Here is an 18309-nt window from a genome sequence, read left to right as displayed (position 1 = left end):
TGGATTCTTACCATTATAGGATGGTTATTTTCACAAATTGCAGCCACACAACTGTGTTCAAACTAGGGCTGGGCGATGTAGGGAAAAAAAAATGCATCAACGATATAATGTTTCATATAATTTGTTGTTGATAATTATAGATTTTTTTTATAACCTTTTGTAAAACAAAGAGCAATATAAGTGCATATTTAATAAAATAATACACTGTATTTTTAAATTAACCCCGTTTTATATAGATTAGATATATATTTTTTTGTTTTAAAAGTCAAACACACAATAAAAATTAAACAAATTGAATTTCTAATGTTTTATATGCAGATTAAATAGGTTTTAAGGAAAGATTTGGCTTGTTTTCGAGGCCACAGGAGGGGACAATGAGCAAAATAATGCAGCTCATTGTAATTGTTTATGCAAGTTTATAAGTGTCTATTAAAAAAGCTGCATTATATCGAAATCAACTCCTATAAATCAAATTTTATTTAGGATTTCTAAAAGAGTGAGAAGCAAGTGTATATTTGTCGGTCTAAAAATGTGCAGAATATGCATCTGTAATCAAGATCTTCTCCGCATTGAGCTCCTATATTTCTCTAATATTTAAATGCAGAAATTCAATTTAAATTACATTTTTTATTTGAATATTTTCATCTTGTGGGCTAGACTAACAAAACATTAAAATTATACATACACCATTATCACCGGATCTCATGCCCCACTGATGACTCTCCCTGCACTCTTAACATACAAATGCAAATGTTTCAGCATGTGGTCATGTTTGTGTGTGCTGTCTGCATCACCCATGGCGTGTGCCTACATTGTGCACTATATAGATCATTTTTTTATATTGTTATCGAAGAAGGTGTACCGTTGATGAATATTGATACCACCAGGACTAGTTCAAAGACCTTTGACAAATGACCAAATTTATTCTTTAAAAAACACCATATAGAAAAATCTGTATTTTGGTGCATCAGTTCCACGTTAATCCTGCAGCCAACTGTCATAGCATCTCACAACAGTGAAACACGCAGCACACAGGATTAATCTCGGCCCAGTGTTCCCCCCTTGCCACGCTGCCCCAGAAACTACATAAGATTTAATCATCCACACGGCGTGAGAGAGAAGAGGACAGGCAAATAAATCATATCCAATCGCCTTCTACAGAGAGTCAGTCGTCTCTCTCTCCCCACACTTTTCAGTCACAGCTTAATGCACCGGAGAAAATACAGCACAGCAGTCTGGGCTCCACTTGGCACAGGAGCCCAGTGATTACATAAGCCAAAACTGCAAAAGGAGAAGGAATATATCAGACCTCCACGATATGGCACAGGGAACAGAGAATATTAGATGTTCATTTTGATGTTGAAAATAACACTGGCAGAAAGCTTCAGCATAATTTGACCATCTACAAATCTCACCTTGAATCATACCATTGCTAAAGACTTGCACCTTTACTGAGTCTTGGTATCGGCGAGTGCATGTGAGCATTGACATCTACATTACAACACCGCAAACTCTCGGTCAACGTTCCTCCCCCTCTCAACAGCCAGGGGGCTATTGGCTTTAGCTCTGCATTTCCCACTCACAGAATCTTAATCTATGTTCAAAGAAACCATGTGAAAGAACTCTCCAAACTCGGCTGGCCTTTGCTGTACTGCTTGGAAAACCAAATTTTAAAACTCTCTATTGATGTGTTAAGGTCACAAACACTACTGGTAATATAGTTTCAGTCTCAGTCCATAGAGGATTTTTCCTGGACCATCTGAAGCATGGTGTACACTAGTGTTCAAAAGACTCGGTACTTTGGTACCAAGGCAGTACAAATAAATGAAAATGTCATGGTACCGGGTTTCTTTAAGTACGGTGGTACAGAGTACCCGGTCAACCCGGTTCTTGACACATACAGCGCTATGATTTCCATAATATGAATATGAATCCATGTTCTGCACGTGGACATAAATACAAAAACAACATCACCAGAACTGTTCTGAGTCACTTCACAAAACATTTTACCGTTTCATTTGAGTAAAACAAGTGTCAATTTAAAAGGTATTCACTGTAACCCATTTAAATACGTAAATTTTTACATAAAGGCATTGTGCTAGAAATATTATATGTATGTGATACTGCTACTACTGTTGAAAAAAATGTATAAAGCTTTTTAAAGGAATAAATATTTCTTCACACAATATTCTTCCATGTTTTAATTTTAATAGCAAATCCCCTTTATTTACCAACAAATACAATGTGTTTAAATTTCATTAATTAAAAGACAAATTAAATTGGGGTGAAACATGTTTACTGTTTTTCATAATTATATTGCTTGCAGAACACAATTGTTAATAAGTATAAAGAATGGCATTGTTTTTTTAATTAGCAAATTTTTGTGTTTTGCTTTGGTACCGAAATTGGTACAGAGAACTGTGGATTTTCACTGTGACAACACTAGTGTACACTAAATCGCAATAAACTGATTGGTTGGCAATTAAGCATCTTTCAGGAGTAAGGGTGCAGAGTTTTTATGTCAGCCAGGAAACAAAGTTTGTTTACCAGTTATTGGAATTGATTGCCAAAGTTTACTTGGTTACTGACAATACATTTTAAAAGATATTGGCCTACAATAATTTGAAGATGTTGATAAGATGTTGATATTGAATGTTTGTTTAAAATATGGGTAAAAGTCTCAAGTATCTGCAAACACCATCTCATTTTGATGGCTGCATTTTCTCACAATGAAAGTTCATATGACGATGTCCAGACAGAAAAGTGGCATCTTTGGCAAGCACTAACGTCATTACTAACTCTGAACTAACGTCATGATCACTGCCACTAGATATAAAGAAAACATAGATTTTTCACTCGGTGCTATTCAATGACAGTAAAAAATAAATAAAATAATATATATATATATGTGTGTGTGTGTGTGTGTGTGTGTGTCGTTATTGTGCACTGCTGCTCGTAAACTAGCTCCAGTGCTCATTGCTGCGATGCTAAGTTAAATGATAGCAACTCACCAGGACACTTCACCAACTCTCCACTCATTCTCCTCGGACCATGCATAGGCTTTGACGGACATCAGTTCTTGCCAATTCCTCATTTGCCCTCTCACGGCTGGCTCGATCGAAATTACACAGCTGCGGGCCATCATAGATGTTTGCTCTCGCCACCTCTTCCTCATCCCAGTCAGTCGCTATAGTTCTAATGCTGCGTTCCAGGCAGGTTTTTGAGCTCGTAATCACTATTTCATACCACTACTAACGACTTTGTACCGTTCCAGGCAAGTTACGCCAAACTTTCTGAGCGCAAGGAATTGTAACTAGATTATTTATTTTATTGCAACGTTGCATTGACCTAAAATCGTTTATTCAACGTGTACTACTTGCATAAACACTGCATCCGCAGGCAGTATTATTCGTATGGGCTGTCTTTGTTGTTAGTGTTTGTTTCGCGTGCTGTGTGACCTCGGAACTCGGAGTACATCAATCTAGTATGAGACACGAGTTCACGGGTGGGAAGTCACGGATTTGATTGCCGTTCCAGTGCACTTTCATGGGTTTAAGGTTGGAAAAACATGGGTTACGGGTTGCCTGGAACGCTGCATCATACTAGACTGAGGCTACCTTTCCTCGACTTCTCCCCAACATGACGTCATCACCGAGTTGCGTAAAAAAAACGTTAATACCAAAAACTCAAAAAATAGGTCTTAAAAAATAGAGACATTTTAAAAATGATATACATAACTTTGACTGATTTATGTACCCATTAATCGAAAGTGGTGTTTAAACTGCAACATGGCCTTTAAGATCTACTTCATTCTTTAGTCAAAATCTCCTCATCACAGACAGGCACAGCACTCATTTCAGCATGTGTTCGCAGGCTGTCTGCATCACTCATAACACGTGCCTATATCAAAAAATTGTAAAATTTTTACCGATACCGTTTTACCGATAAGCTTGCGTTTCCACTCTGGAGTAGTTGTATGCGTATGAATAGAAGTTAGTGGAACAATATGTGAAGTGTGATTGGCCCTTTAGCAAAAGCTGCCACAGCAACACCAGTCGTTTACATATATTCATGTGTACGCCCAATAACTATGCACAAACATTCCAAATGTCTTCCCAATGTGACAAAATATTTGTTGTCTTTCATGACATTTGAGTCTTATAGGTTGCAAAGTATTTGCAGCACATGATATCACCATCAAAATAGTTGCATGTTACTTTATATGCTAACAGCAAATTCAAAACAGGACCCTTCATTAAGTCATTAATGTAATCATTTAGCTGACATATGACAATTAACTGATAAAAACAATAACAACCAAATGTGGTTTTGAGCTGAAAAACACCCGACTCAAATTACATGGGTGTTGACTGTAAATGGGTGTTAAAAAACAAATAACCATAAAATATCATACCTGAACCTTAGGGAGAACTTGCCCATATTGAATAATAATTACTTTAATGGCCATGTGAAATGCATTACTTGCCAGTTGACACAATATACATTACTCCCAGAGGAGCTCATTTTGTAACACAAAATGTGCATTCATGGCAATCTTCTACGAGATTTCTGACTTACTTCTATTCATAGACTTCCAGTTGATTTCACAGTGCGGTCTGGGCTTCATGACCGTCAACTGAAATTTTCTATGCTGCCAGAAAAACCAGAATATCCACTCCGCACAGACCAGCTTTCCTCCTAACTATGATTTTGTGCATTTTTTTTTATTATGAGATTCCATTGGGCAAAACTGGTATGCTTGTCCAAATCCGACTTTAAACATCTTTGTCAAGCTGCAAACTTTAGGATTTCCAACCTACCCATCAAGACAAAAAGAAACCAATTTCTTTATTTCAGTTCAAAAGGGTGTAAGACACGAGGCAGCACCGCCGAAATCACAATGAGGGCTTTGACAAGGCAGATGACTCATCTGCTGCTAAGCTTACATGTTCATATTTATGTCTGACAATGGAGTAACTAGGTGTGTTTCTGAAACTTTCAGCTGCTTCACCCAAGGTAAAGGTAAGCATAGGTGTGGCCCAGTGCTGTAGTGAAAGGCCCATTTGTCTGGAGGTGGAGGGGGCAGGGGAGAACGGAGGGGAAGAGTGGAAGGATGGGGGTGTTGGACATTGTTGTGTCTCAGCAGGGGCTGGTGATCTTTACTGAGACAGACCTGGTGCAGAAAGACCACCAGAGGAGGAGTGGCTGTTGTGTGCATGCTAAAGTGGCAGCAGGGTGTGAGGCTGGTCCACTCCACTCTTCATTTACAGAGAGCATCTTTCAGCCACTATGGCCACAAGGATGAGCACACAACAATATCATACTGAAACATCAGCACACTGCTTCATAAATCCTAAACATGAATTTGCTGGGAGTGTGTCAGGAGAACACAACCATTATGCTGACATTATGCTCTAAACCTAAAGAGTGGGCCGACCGGTTTTTTGCTTAGGAATAATGGACGTGATCACAGCACATGTACACCCTGTACAATGTCCAGCAGCTTAATTAACAACAATGCAGCTAGATTTATATACTAGCTAAAATACTAACTATTAGAGCCCTGCACGGGCCTCAAATCTAGGCCCGAGCCCGGCCCTGGCCCGAGACGCTCAGGCTCTAGCCCGACCCGTGTCCGACAGCTCATCAGAATTATCAGCCCGAGTCCGACACGAGCCCGTGTTTTTATTTATTTATTTATTTTATTACACAGCGGAAGCCTGCCCTATTTGCAACAATAAAAAATTGGTCAGTTTTGTGTTGCGTTTCTTTTCATCTCTTTATCAAGTTAATTTAGAAAAATATTTGGAGCATTTTTTTTTTTATAACGATTAACGTTAAACAGCCGAGCCGACAGCCTAAAACATATTTAATCAATTAAGCCTCTCAAATTAACGCTAATACTTTACTTGGCTACAATAAAATCCATATATAAAACACTTCAAGCATATCACACAGACAGCTAGTTTAATAAATGTTTATTTATTAAACCACAGTGAGTAAAATAAAAATAAAAAATGAAATACTGAGGCAGGCTCGCAACAGCGCTCGCAAACAAAATGAGAAATAGCCTACAATCTAAACAAATTAAATTAATTTAAAAAAAAAAACTTGCAGGTTATCTTACCTCAAAAATGCACAACAGACAGAACATGTCCATTCTTTTTTCCATTTGTTTCCAACAGTTAAACGAAAATAAAGTCCAGTCAAATGAAAAGTTAGAACAGTCTCTTACAGAGCATCATAGAGAAAAAGAATAGCCTTCAGAGTGGAACGTTTTAACCCAGTCCTCCTCTCTTCTATCACTCTTCTCGCTGCGCTGAAGAAACGTTCGCTGCTGCTGGGACACTAAACACAGAGCGAGCCAGTCTTGACAGTTGCGGTAGCAGGGTCTCTGCTGTTTACATTTACATTACTTTAGCGGCCTATAATAGCTACTACTACAATAAGTGGATAAAAGTGAAGTATAATCGACGGAAAAGCGTGCGTGCATGCATGCGTGCGTGAGACTGTCATGTCAGTATGTCAGTTTAATTATAACGGGTTGAATTATCAGATTCTGAAAGTTATGAGGTTATGAAATGTCTTTCTATGTTTGTTTTTCTATCGTCGACGTCATCTTCTTATTTTTTTTATTTAATGTCTAAAAATATAAATAGAAGGATAACCCAAAAAAGGCCCGGCCCGCATGTGAGCTATAATGTGAAAATTGGCCCGAAGCCCGGCCGTAGGGGCATTAATAAGTCGGGTCTGTTGGACTCGGGTTGAAATGCTGGGCTTTACTAACTATATGCAAGTTCGGACAATCAAACCTATGAACCGAAACGTAAAATAGTTTACAAAAGATCAAGAGGGAGCAATCGGTTTCCCATCTACTGTTAAGTTTTTGCTCTGTTCAGTGCTCATCACACCACAGCTGTTTCCTCCAGCGAAAATCTAGCCAGTGCTGAAGTGAAATAGCTGGCCAGTTGGATAGCCAAATTATAATAGGCCGCCCAATAAAAATAATGATTATTATTATAATTTAATACATTTATAAGAGAATGAGCCTAATATTTTCTTGACTATCGACAGAGACATCTGCTATCGTTGATATCTCCTACTATCGTCTATACACTATACTATCGTCTATGAGCACAACCCTAGTCTCACTAGATTATTATTAAAATGAACGGCAAAATGAATGTTTGGAAATGTAAACTGATATTTCCTTCAGGCATTTTACAGCAAAATATATAAATAACTGACTTAAAACCCTTTTATGGGGTGAAAATACTAATGTGCCTAAGACTTTTGCACAGTACTGTATTTTACAAATAACATTGTTGATACTTTATAAAGAATGACTACACAGTAATTCACAGAACTATTTAAAGACAGTGACAGACAGCACTAATTTTAACAAAATATAGAAACAGTAGAAACGTTATGTGTGGTTTTGTATTAAACAATGGCCTAGATCGTGAAATACATTTATTAGCCTTAGAGTAAGGGAAGCTTGGGAAATGAAAGCATCCAAGGATTTCGTTTAAATATTTTTTAATATTCTTTAATGTTATTCATAGTTTTTTTTTTTTTTCAGGCAACAGTACAGTTTTAAAAAGTATCGATACTGCACCGGTATCGTAAAAAACCCAATCGATACCCAGCCCTAAAAATAATAAAACAATTTAAATTAAATTAAATATAAATAAATAATAAAATATATAATGTTACAAACACACACACACACACACACACATATATACATATATATAATTTGCTTTAAAATATAATGATTTCATTCATTTTCTTTTTTTAAGGTTGTAAAAACCAGGATTTTTGGTTATTGTTTTTTCCTATTTAATTTGCAGAGGGGGAACACAAAAACAACTTTATAAAAACAAAAGTAAGTTTGTTGTGTGAAAACTTTTTGCTGATGATACAGACTATAATGGCCCGTTTTCAATTAGTCTGATTACTACTTCTGTTTCATTAATATGAACCGCACTAAAGTGATACAGTGTAGAACTGAACACTGGCTTGGTTTACATGCAATCAAATAATCTGTTTGTAATCAAAATTACAGCTCAATCAGACTGAAAAGCCTTCATGTCAACACCTTAATCGATCTGATTAAGCTCGATTGGAATAAAATTTAGATCGGATTGAAGGGGGTGGTTTATTCCTTTTCTAATACGATTGAGAGTAAACACGTAAACACTCGATCGGATGGAACCCCTGAAAATGAAAGGACTGTGTATGTGCAATGACGCTGAAATAGCGTAAAGAAGTATGATGTGCGGAACGAACATTTTGGGCATGATGAGGGGCTTTTTTTTTCATGATAAAGATGAGCAGCATGGCACAGAGGTTTTGTATGGATAAATATTAATTTTGCTGTTAAAAACCAAAGAACCGTATTGGAGAGTGGTTATTATGTGCAAACAGTGAGAAACTCTATATTTGTGCTGTGTGTGCCTGTCAAAAAAAAAGAGTTTTAAGTTTGTGACATAAATGCACACATCAACCCGATCACTTTATTTAGCGTTCATGTAAACGCTATAATCATATTCTCTCCACACAAAAAAATCACAAAATACAGCGATTATATTTTGGTCATGGTGCTGCAGATTAACCAGTAGCAAAAAGATCCAAAGAGATATTCTTTATCAAAGTTAAGACTCTGCCACTCCCCCCTAAAATGGCTCATTCTAACACGCCCCCACATGTCTACATTAATGGTCAAAATAAAAATGCCTTCATCACATTTCACCCAGTGAAACTGCAAACATTACTGTATCATTGATAACTGATGCTAACTATTTTACATTACTACCAAAGTTACAGCCATAAGGACCAACATGCATTTCACTTCAGAATGTACTAATGACAGTACAGTTTCAAATATTATAGTGTCAAAATATCATTAGTGATGCTATGCATCAGAGCTCAGCAGCATGGCTATTTTAAGCAACATGGTTTTAAGCTGCTCTCTGCTTTTCACTGATGAACAGGAAACACATTTCAGTAATAATTCCTCCGAGTATAGAAAAGAAGAACATAAAATGAATTCTGCTGCACAAGTGTTTGCAGTGTTTAATTCAACAATTATTAATTATTATGGTCGGAAATTTTTTTTGAAGGAGCAAGAATGTAAAATATCTATTATTTTTTCTTTAATATGTTATGAATTAATTTATAATAACTTAATGAATGCTAATGAAAAAAATCATTAGGTTGTTAGTTTTATTTATTTATTTATTTTCATTACACATGTGCTGAAATGCTAGATACTATACAAGAACGATGTCTAGGTAAAACAATTTTTCACAGGCTTAAATGGTATTAACCAATCTGCTTTCAGGATATCCTGTTATGTCTTACATGTCATTCTTCAGCGTAGGGGGGTGAAGGTGAATGGGGTCTAGACACAAAGAAGCAACAAATGACTTTGAACTGGCATAACCTTAGGATTAAAACAGAACAACACATGGCTGAAGGTAACAAAGGACGCATTAGCCACATACATCATGCGATACAATGCATCACCTGCAGAGATTAACAAATCATCTTCAGCTAGGCCAGTGTGGCTGTAACTGTATATCCAATACTGATATTGCTACTCTACTATGAAATTAAAGGTAAATCAACAACACCACGCAAGCAAGCCTCTCCGTCTGAGTTACCTTCCAGTGCTTGTGTTGCAATCCCTGCAACACTGAAAGCATATCTGTCATCACGGAAATCACCAGACAGACAACCAGTCTGCTGTTCCACAGTGACGTCAGTGGCAAAGAAGAGCTTGAAAACACTCTCTGTCTGACCATTTTCAGCCATCATGAATGAATGAATAGTATGTGAGTGCTGAACAAATAGTGGTTATTGATATGTTTATTGAACTTTCCCTTGACATAGTTTGAACTAATAATTTGTTATGGAAAAGTCTGAATATAATTGATAACAAATGGTAGAAAGATTAAATTAAACAAAACTTCTCACTTATTTGTGTTCTGGTCTAAAAACCAATAACCAAGTAACAAGTAATGCTATGACCCAGTCGTGGGTTTGGCAATAATGAAATGATAGAGGGAAATACAACATTATTTTCTTCTAAAACACCTGAACATATGAAATGATAAATAGCAGTTCAGTTCAAGTGTTGTTACTGTTAACAAAGTATTAGAAATTGCTTTCAACAACTGAAATAAAGTCTAAAATAAAATAAAATGAAAATTTTAATAAAATAAGTTAAAGCTGAATTACTAAAATGATTAAACCTGAAATAAATAAAATAAAAATAAATGAACTTTTATAGAAACATTAAAGTTAACTAAATTGATAAAAGCACAAAAACTATAAAAGTATATAATTAATACTGAAATAAAACAGGTACTTCAATGGTATGAGTAGTTACCATATAGTATTCAAAAAGCAATATGGCAACTGAGTAATATGTGTCCGAATATGAAGCATTCACAAAACAGTAGGCAAAAAGAGTAAATAAATAAATAACCAGATGAACTACTGCATCTGCTGAGATTCAGGAAGGTGTGGCCTAGTGGTTAGAGAGTTTGACTCCTAACCCTAGGGTTGTGGGTTTGAGTCTCGGGCCGGCAATACCACGACTTAGGTGCCCTTGAGCAAGGTACCGAACCCCCAACTTCTCCCAAGGCGCTGCAGCATAAATGGCTGCCCACTGCTCCAGGTGTGTGTTCACAGAGTGTGTGTGTGTGTGTGTGTGTGATCACTGCTGTGTGTGTGCACTTTGTATGGGTTAAATGCAGAGCACGAATTCTGAGTATGGGTCACTATACTTGGCTGAATGTCACGTCACTTTCAAAACAAACCCTCCTAAAATGCCACAGAATCTGTCAAAGTCTAAATGTTGGCACAATTAATGAATTTTCAAGTGCTATAGGCACCATCGTGGCTAGATTGTATTTGTTAACTTAATTTTCACAGTTAAGATTAGAAACTGACTTATCAAAATTGGAAGAAAAAGCACCATAAACCTAAACCACACACACATAATTAAAAAAACATTCCGATTAAAAGCTCAATGAGGACCAATACAGTTCACCATTCAGAGTTCAAAACATGTGGGCTGTGATGTCAGCTTAAGTATTTGGTAGGAACACCCCAAAAGCAAGTTTTTCCACATAGCATAACTTCTACATACCTGTCAGTGACTGGGGACCGTGTGTCGCTCATTGGGCTTTTGTCTTTAGCTTTTATTCGTCCTATATCCTATAGTCATTTTCAGATGCATCGGGAGAAGCATCGGTTTCTGATGTTGCATGAGGCAGTTGCTTGCTTATGCTGTTGTGCTGACCAGGAGGTTCACTATTTAAAAAAAATAAAAAAAACATATAATATAAGTTGCACCAAAGCAGCATTTAAATGCCAATGATCTCATACAATTATAAACATGCCCAAAATCGCATGAGCAGATGACTTTAAATATTAGACAATATAGAAGCATTTGATATGCACTGACAAACTAATAAGTAAAATTCCAACATAGTACATATTATTTTTCAAAACCAATTTTTTTTGTTGTTGTTTGTCTTTTAAACCAGTCTGCAAGTATCCTGAGGTAGCCAAAACAACATTTGGTTCATCCAGGAGTGGTGCTGTTTACCAAAAAATTATCCTACTGTTAATAACAATAACATTGACACAATAACACTCTACTTCTACTGTTATTGTAGTTTAATTATACATATAAAACACACAAAATATGTTCTGTATACACAAAAACGCTGAATAGCTATACAAACATTCAACCTGTTTTAGTTTTAGCAGTACAGTAAGACTTGTACAGGTCAGTCAATCATTATAACGTTACCAAAATAACTCGTACTACTACTGTAAATGTACTACCTTAATTTTCAGCAGCAGCTCCCGGGTGAAGTTTAAACACGTCCTACTGCTCGAAGTTATTCTCCTTTGGCAATTAAAACACTTTTGAGTTTCCTAATGCTGAACGTGTGTGTACGTCCACAGCCAACACAGCAGCAGATACTCAACTCAGACTGCGGACGAGGCCTTTGCTATGCTAAAGCTAACAGCAGCCTAATAACGTCCTCTCCAAAAAAACTATGTATCTCCCCAACAACAATAATAAACACCCGTGCGCCTCCACGACAATCCCACAGTCATCCAGAAAGGGAAACACTGCACGCGCTCATACACGTGTCACCTCGCTGAGAGTTTCCATGGAGCGGCGACAAAATCCCTTCAGCATCAAAACAAACAAAACCACTCGACGAAAGTTCACGGAGGTCTTCCCGAGTGTTTGTAGAGACGATACCGAGGTCGCACGGAAGCGAGGGCACACGCTAAAATCGGTTTAGAGTTTGTATGTCGCGGTCCATCAAACTGGGCAAAGTTAAGATGTGCCGGACTGCTGCCGTGTCTCCCGCGGGGTTGTGTCTCAAACACAGCTGAGCCGCCTGCATGGACAGCACTTCCGATTCAACCGAGTTCAATCTGCTGTACTGATTCGGAACGTGCTCCAAAATGCTGTCTAGGTAGACAATCTCGCTAGAATTTGAGATACTAACAGTGTTCTCGTTATGGTTTGAGTGAGGATGATAATTCAAAGTTTCTTTTTCAAACTCCGGAAACGCGCCCAGTGGAAAATAATATATTATGACATGTTGAAAAAGAGAGAGTCTGATGCAGTTTTCGACGGCTTTGAGTATAGCTTTTTAGTATTTTGCTCAAAAGCACATTAACATTTTGTTGTTTTGAATGGAACATTGTGTATCCATAGTGACAAGGCGGGGTTTTTCGCACATTTTTTCCGTGATACTGTTTTTTTTTTTTTTTTTTTTTTTTTTTTTTAAAGGTCGAGCATTTTTAGATTTACAGCTTGCTATATAAGTTTAATTGATCCGTTGGAAAATGTGAACCAGTCACTAGTTAAATAAATACAAATAAAAAACACCCGAGCCCTAGTGTGCGAAACTCTTCAAGTATTATGTTAGTTTGCCACACGGTGGACATTCACAAAACTGCAACACGTGAATGACGCTGTAGTCTACTTGAGATGGATCTCAGTTATGATGTCTCTGAATACACTTTAATAATAATAATAATAATAATAATAATAATAATAATAATAATAATAATAATAATAATAATAATAATAATAATAATAATAATAATAATAAATATATATATGATGGATCCAAAGATATATATATTAAATATCTTTTTAAATCAATTAATTATAAATGTTGTCAATCAGTATTAAAATGATCAATATGGTCTACTAGTAACTGTGTTGAAACAATCCATCAGTCTGAATTTCTGTATGTATGAAAGAACTCCACAAAACTGCAACATTACAACACCCTAAAATACATTATTGTACTGATGACAATGTTTATTGATGTATCAACTGGTGTGGTCAATTCACTATAACAGATAAATAACTGAATCAAACAGCCCGTAAGCCATCACTCAGCCTCATAATTTGAAAATGGTTACACTTCAAAGAAAAGATTTCTTGGTTTACTTTTTCATTCAAGTCATTAATCACACACAAAACATTCAGCAATCTTACAGAAACATTTTGTGGAGTTTCATGATCATTTCTGAATATGGCACATTCTGAAAGTTTAATTGAATATATTGTAAAAGCAACATAACTACTAAAGTAAAATGTATAACAAGTAGTCTTCCAAATTAAAAAATAAAATAAAATATTTCCAGTACTTAAAGTGTTTATACACTTTATTCCTTAGAAGTGCAAATATATTAAACTACATTTGATTGCAAGAATTTTGAGTTAATCATAAAGGCATATAAAAAAAATATATATAGATATATAAGATATTGGTACAACAGGGATGTTTCCCATGTGAACATTACCAACCAGAAATAAACTTTAATAGCTGATATCCTTTAAAAAAATATGTAAACATCTATAAGCTGCAGACCTTTATTACCAAATTCACTTGTTTTGATTCTCATTCTTTCCTCCAGTAGAAACAAGAGGCCAAACCGCTGATTAGAGATCTTTCAGTCTCTCTTCACGTCCTGCTCGTTTACCTCTGCCATCCTGCGGTGATTCATCCAGCACCTGAATTTGCGGTATGTGAAACGACTGATGTCAACCATGAACACCCAGGACAGCGCATACATGGCCAAACCGCCACATTTAATGATGAACTTGGGTCTTGGAGAGATCAGCTCACGGTACAACATGGCACCACCAACGAAAATGCGCATGAACACAAACAGCAGAACGAACAGAATGTCCACCACGTCTCCGAGGATGCTGTCGTAGCGGCCAGAGTGTTTCAAAAACCAGCGCGTCTGGAGGAGTGGGTTTGTGATCTCACTGCCAAACAACACGGCGCAAGACTCGATGCCTGACTCCCCCAGCCACAGAATGAGCATGATACCCAGGATGCTCATGGTGTGGTGAGCGAGCATTACCAGACCTTCTGTGCGGAAGTACACACACCAGGCCATGTCAAAGATAAAGTAGCCCAGACTGATCACCATAGCGATGACCTGCAGAGGGGTGTTCTTTGTACCTGCAAATGATATATAATAAAACAATTCGCATTTGTCATGGAAAAAGAAAATGTTGCAATGCTAATAAGACAACATTATATATTAGGGGTGTGCGACATGTCTTCGATAATAATATAATTGGTGTTTTAAAGGGGTAATTTGCAGCTGGCACGATGGGATTTTAATAAAAGTTCAGTACAGTAGTCAACATTTGAAGTGGATCAAGAAAAGTTCAAAGTTGTTCTAAGACAAGAACACATTTTGGTTTTAGGACACATTGATGAAAGGTTTTGATCCACTTTAAATGTTGACTGGTATACAATGCCCATTTACGACGCTGCTGACATGTTCTGGCGCACCCAATAACAAAGATAACACGTCAGCAGCGCCACTGCAGACCCTGAAGACAATGCTGAATAAAGTCGTAATTTTTGTTATTTTTGGAACAAAATGTATTTTCGATGTTTCAACAAATTCTAACTGACCCTCTGATGTCACATGGACTATTTTGATGATATTTCTATTACCTTTCTGGACATGGACAGTATACCGTACACACAGCTTCAATGGAGGGACAGAAAGCTCTCGGACTAAATCTAAAATATCTTAAACTGTGTTCAGAAGATGAACGGAGGTCTCACTGGTTTGGAACGACATGAGGGTGAGTTATTAATGACATAATACTAATTTTTGGATGAAATAACCCTTTAAGACAATCCGAATATGCCTACTTCCCTACTATATAGGCGCGAAAAACAGCACATGAGAATAGTAGTATGTCCAAATGTATAATATTTATAAAACAGTTGGTCGACAAGTATAACTTCCACTGAGATTCCAAGATGCAAAATAAGGAAATGGCAGAGAAACGGTGCAATTGACACTGTTAGTCATTTAACAGTCGCAAACTAAGTTCTTATTCAAATGTAGTACCTATTTCGGACACAGCAAGTGACTTGCCACCATCTACTGGCAGTTTTAGATACATTTTTACTTCCTTTTTTAATATTCCAAATGTTCTATCTGAAACAATAATCTCATAGCATTAATTATGCAATTGTAATCATAGTGTAAATGCATTTATGCCAAGTCTGAGCTGCATTAAGTAGTCTGTACACCCCTAATATATGTATATGTATATGTATATAAACATTTGGTACATCTTGCCTGGGTAGGTGAAAGGCCACAGTCCATCTATGTATCCAATGTAAGCAGTTATACAGACTGCAAGAATGCCATGGAATAGTGTAACTAGTCGACAGTTCCATTCATAGCCACAAGAGCCATTTGTGTAGCCCAGCAAAGCATAAAGACCAATCCACCCAGCTAAGCACGCTCCAACTCCCAGCACCAATGGCGACATCTTTATTCTGTGAACCTAATCAAATACAATGAGCTGTCACATTCACAAAGCACTTTACCATGTTAGATTGCATGCATGCATTCATGAGAGTAGGCTACTTACTTGAAGCACCACAACGCTTGAGTGACTTTATAAAAATATGACACTTTTCCTTTGATTCTGATGTGGAATAAGTGCTAAACCCAGTTGATGTCTGAAGGGCACATTAACAGTTGAGAAATACAATAGTCTGGCTTGTGTCTGGGTGTGTCAAAAGTGGACCAAATGTTACTGTGGCAACCTTATCCACAGCTTTTTATCCTAATGTTGTCCGAACCTCAGATGTAAAGCAGCTGAAGTTAAACTAGGTCAATACTAGGATACTTTATTTTAAAATGTGTATATAGGTATGTATGTAGGTTTGGGAACTGAGAAAGTGTTCTAATTCTTACTCATAACAGGTTCAGTAAAAAATAATTAATGCCCAAAAGTTACTGTGACAACCTTATTGAAGCTCATTATAAATGAAAAAAAAAAAAAAAAAAAAAAAAAAAAATATATATATATATATATATATATATATATATATATATATTAATGAAAACATTTTTTTTTTTAAATCGTATGAGCCGGTTGCTTTTGGTTAATCAAAAATATACAACGTGACCTGTGAAATATGTTCAATAAGCAAAAAGCAAAAGAAATAGATATAAATACAATTTTACCAATGTTTGTATTTATAGTTTTTATATAATATATGTGTTGAATCAATTGTAACACTCGATTTATATCACTTCTAAGAAAGTACACAAAAAATAAAAAAATGCTTTTCTGTTTTCTTATATCAGTTTTGTTGGAATATGAAAATATCTGACCATTTGGCAACATACTTTTATTGTCAAATATATTCATTAAAAGTACTACTAAAAGCTTCTTCTTACGATTTTAAATAAATACATTGAAAAAAAAATCGAATAATACATACATAAAGTGCATCTTTCTCAATTCTTATTTCACAGTGCAAAACAGATACTGATGGATAATGATGGATCTTGAGCTCTTGGCTGCCTGATCAGTGATTACCACCCTTCATTAAATTAATACTAGCATTTAAACTTGTAGACATCAAATTAAATCCGAAATTAAAATAAATAAATAAATAAATAAATAAATAAAAAGTATATATCTCTTACAATAGTCCCCTCAACAGCATGTTCACTGACAGGCCGGAGAGTTATTTGGTGCTCAGCATGGATGCGGTCTTCTTCCTCCGCGCCTCCCGTGTCAGCATCACGTACAGAAGCGCTGCAGCAGTCAAAAGGCCTTGAGAGATCTCAGTGTTCAACTCCGGCATCGTCTTGGAGATGGTACGCAAATCACCACAAAAACAAAAGCCACTTTTCAGCCACTCAGTCCCTCAGCGGCTGGACAGCAGCGAGGATGATAACAAAAGTGAAGACGCATCCTTCCAGCAGGGACAGCGACCTCTGCCGGCACGGACCGCGTCCTTAGCTACAAATGACAACAGTCACCATAGTTACCGTCCGTGTTTTAAGTTATTTATCTTTTTAAAGATTGCTTCAACTTAATGAACCAACAAACAGGTTACATTACATTACACATTCCAGAATATAAACAATCTTTTTCAGCCTTGGTTCAGCATTACCAATAACTAAATTAAAACCAGTGATAGTAAAAAAAAAAATAAAAAAAATAAATAAAATGTACTAATACAATATAACATTATGAAAGTGACGTGACATTCAGTCAAGTATGGTGACCCATACCATAGACATATATATACTTATATGATGTCTATGACCCATACCAGAGATCGTGAGATAAGAGCGTCTGCTAAATGCATAAATTTAATTTATACCGGTTTTTAATTTAGTTAGCCTATTGCTTAGGTATGGTCACTACTTTAAAACAATAATAAATTATCATGAGATTTGATTTAAACAGTGTTTCTGCCAATTTTATTATTATTTGATTTTTTATGTGGCTGATACAAAATTTCCAGTCGTATTATAAAAATAAATTAAGTGTTTTGGCAGTAACTACGGTTACTTTAAAATATGTTGTGCTCTCATAAATGCTGAGCTCAAGATAAAACTGGGAATAATTTTTTTATTACAAATGATCTTTGATTAAAGTACCATTCAAAAGTTTAGGCTTGGTAGAGTTTTGTTCATGTTTGCAAACGTCTCTTATGCTCACCAAGTTTATTTAACGAAAATACAGCAAAACCTGCAATGATGTGAAATATTATTAAAATTTCAAATCAGTTTTCTATTAATATACAGTACTTTAAAATGTATTTTATTCCTGGGATTGCAAAGCTGAATTCGCAGCATCATTACTCCAGTCTTCAATGTCACGTGAACCTTCAGAAATCATTCTAATATAGCCTACTGGTTTGGCTCAAGAAGCATCTCCAATTAGTTTAACAA

At 36.2% G+C, this 18309-nt stretch overlaps 2 protein-coding genes across 6 annotated transcripts in view; both read right to left on the bottom strand.

Moving 5' to 3' along the window:
- Positions 1 to 12459, bottom strand: part of LOC113058433 (rho guanine nucleotide exchange factor 12-like) — a 46982-nt gene extending 34523 nt beyond the window's left edge. For 2 of the 4 annotated variants that reach the window (XM_026226333.1, XM_026226337.1), the window contains exons 1-2: positions 11866 to 12453; positions 11162 to 11325 (exon numbers count right to left, since the gene is read on the bottom strand). In XM_026226333.1, coding sequence (XP_026082118.1) covers positions 11162 to 11193 — 32 coding nt within the window. In that variant the 5' untranslated portion in view covers positions 11194 to 11325; positions 11866 to 12453. Of the gene's footprint in view, positions 1 to 11161; positions 11326 to 11865 lie in introns of all 4 variants that reach the window. The other 2 variants (XM_026226334.1, XM_026226336.1) reach the window with 2 other exon arrangements.
- An 891-nt stretch (positions 12460 to 13350) lies between these two features.
- LOC113058434 (transmembrane protein 136-like) lies at positions 13351 to 17381 on the bottom strand. 2 transcript variants are annotated; one of them, XM_026226338.1, is made up of 3 exons: positions 17050 to 17381; positions 15682 to 15892; positions 13351 to 14534 (listed from the first exon to the last, which is right to left on the bottom strand). In XM_026226338.1, the coding sequence occupies exons 2-3, from the start codon at positions 15875 to 15877 to the stop codon at positions 14014 to 14016; spliced, it is 717 nt and encodes a 238-aa protein (XP_026082123.1). In that variant the 5' UTR covers positions 15878 to 15892; positions 17050 to 17381; the 3' UTR covers positions 13351 to 14013. The 2 variants fall into 2 exon arrangements, with proteins under 2 accessions (XP_026082123.1, XP_026082124.1); XM_026226339.1 differs by lacking the exon at positions 17050 to 17381 and adding an exon at positions 15980 to 16350.
- Positions 17382 to 18309: the final 928 nt, after the last annotated feature.

This window comes from Carassius auratus, chromosome 40 (genome assembly GCF_003368295.1).
Source record: "Carassius auratus strain Wakin chromosome 40, ASM336829v1, whole genome shotgun sequence".
Taxonomy (NCBI): domain Eukaryota; kingdom Metazoa; phylum Chordata; class Actinopteri; order Cypriniformes; family Cyprinidae; genus Carassius; species Carassius auratus.
Note: the sequence above shows the minus strand (reverse complement) of the source record. Positions and strands in the feature narration are given on the sequence as shown.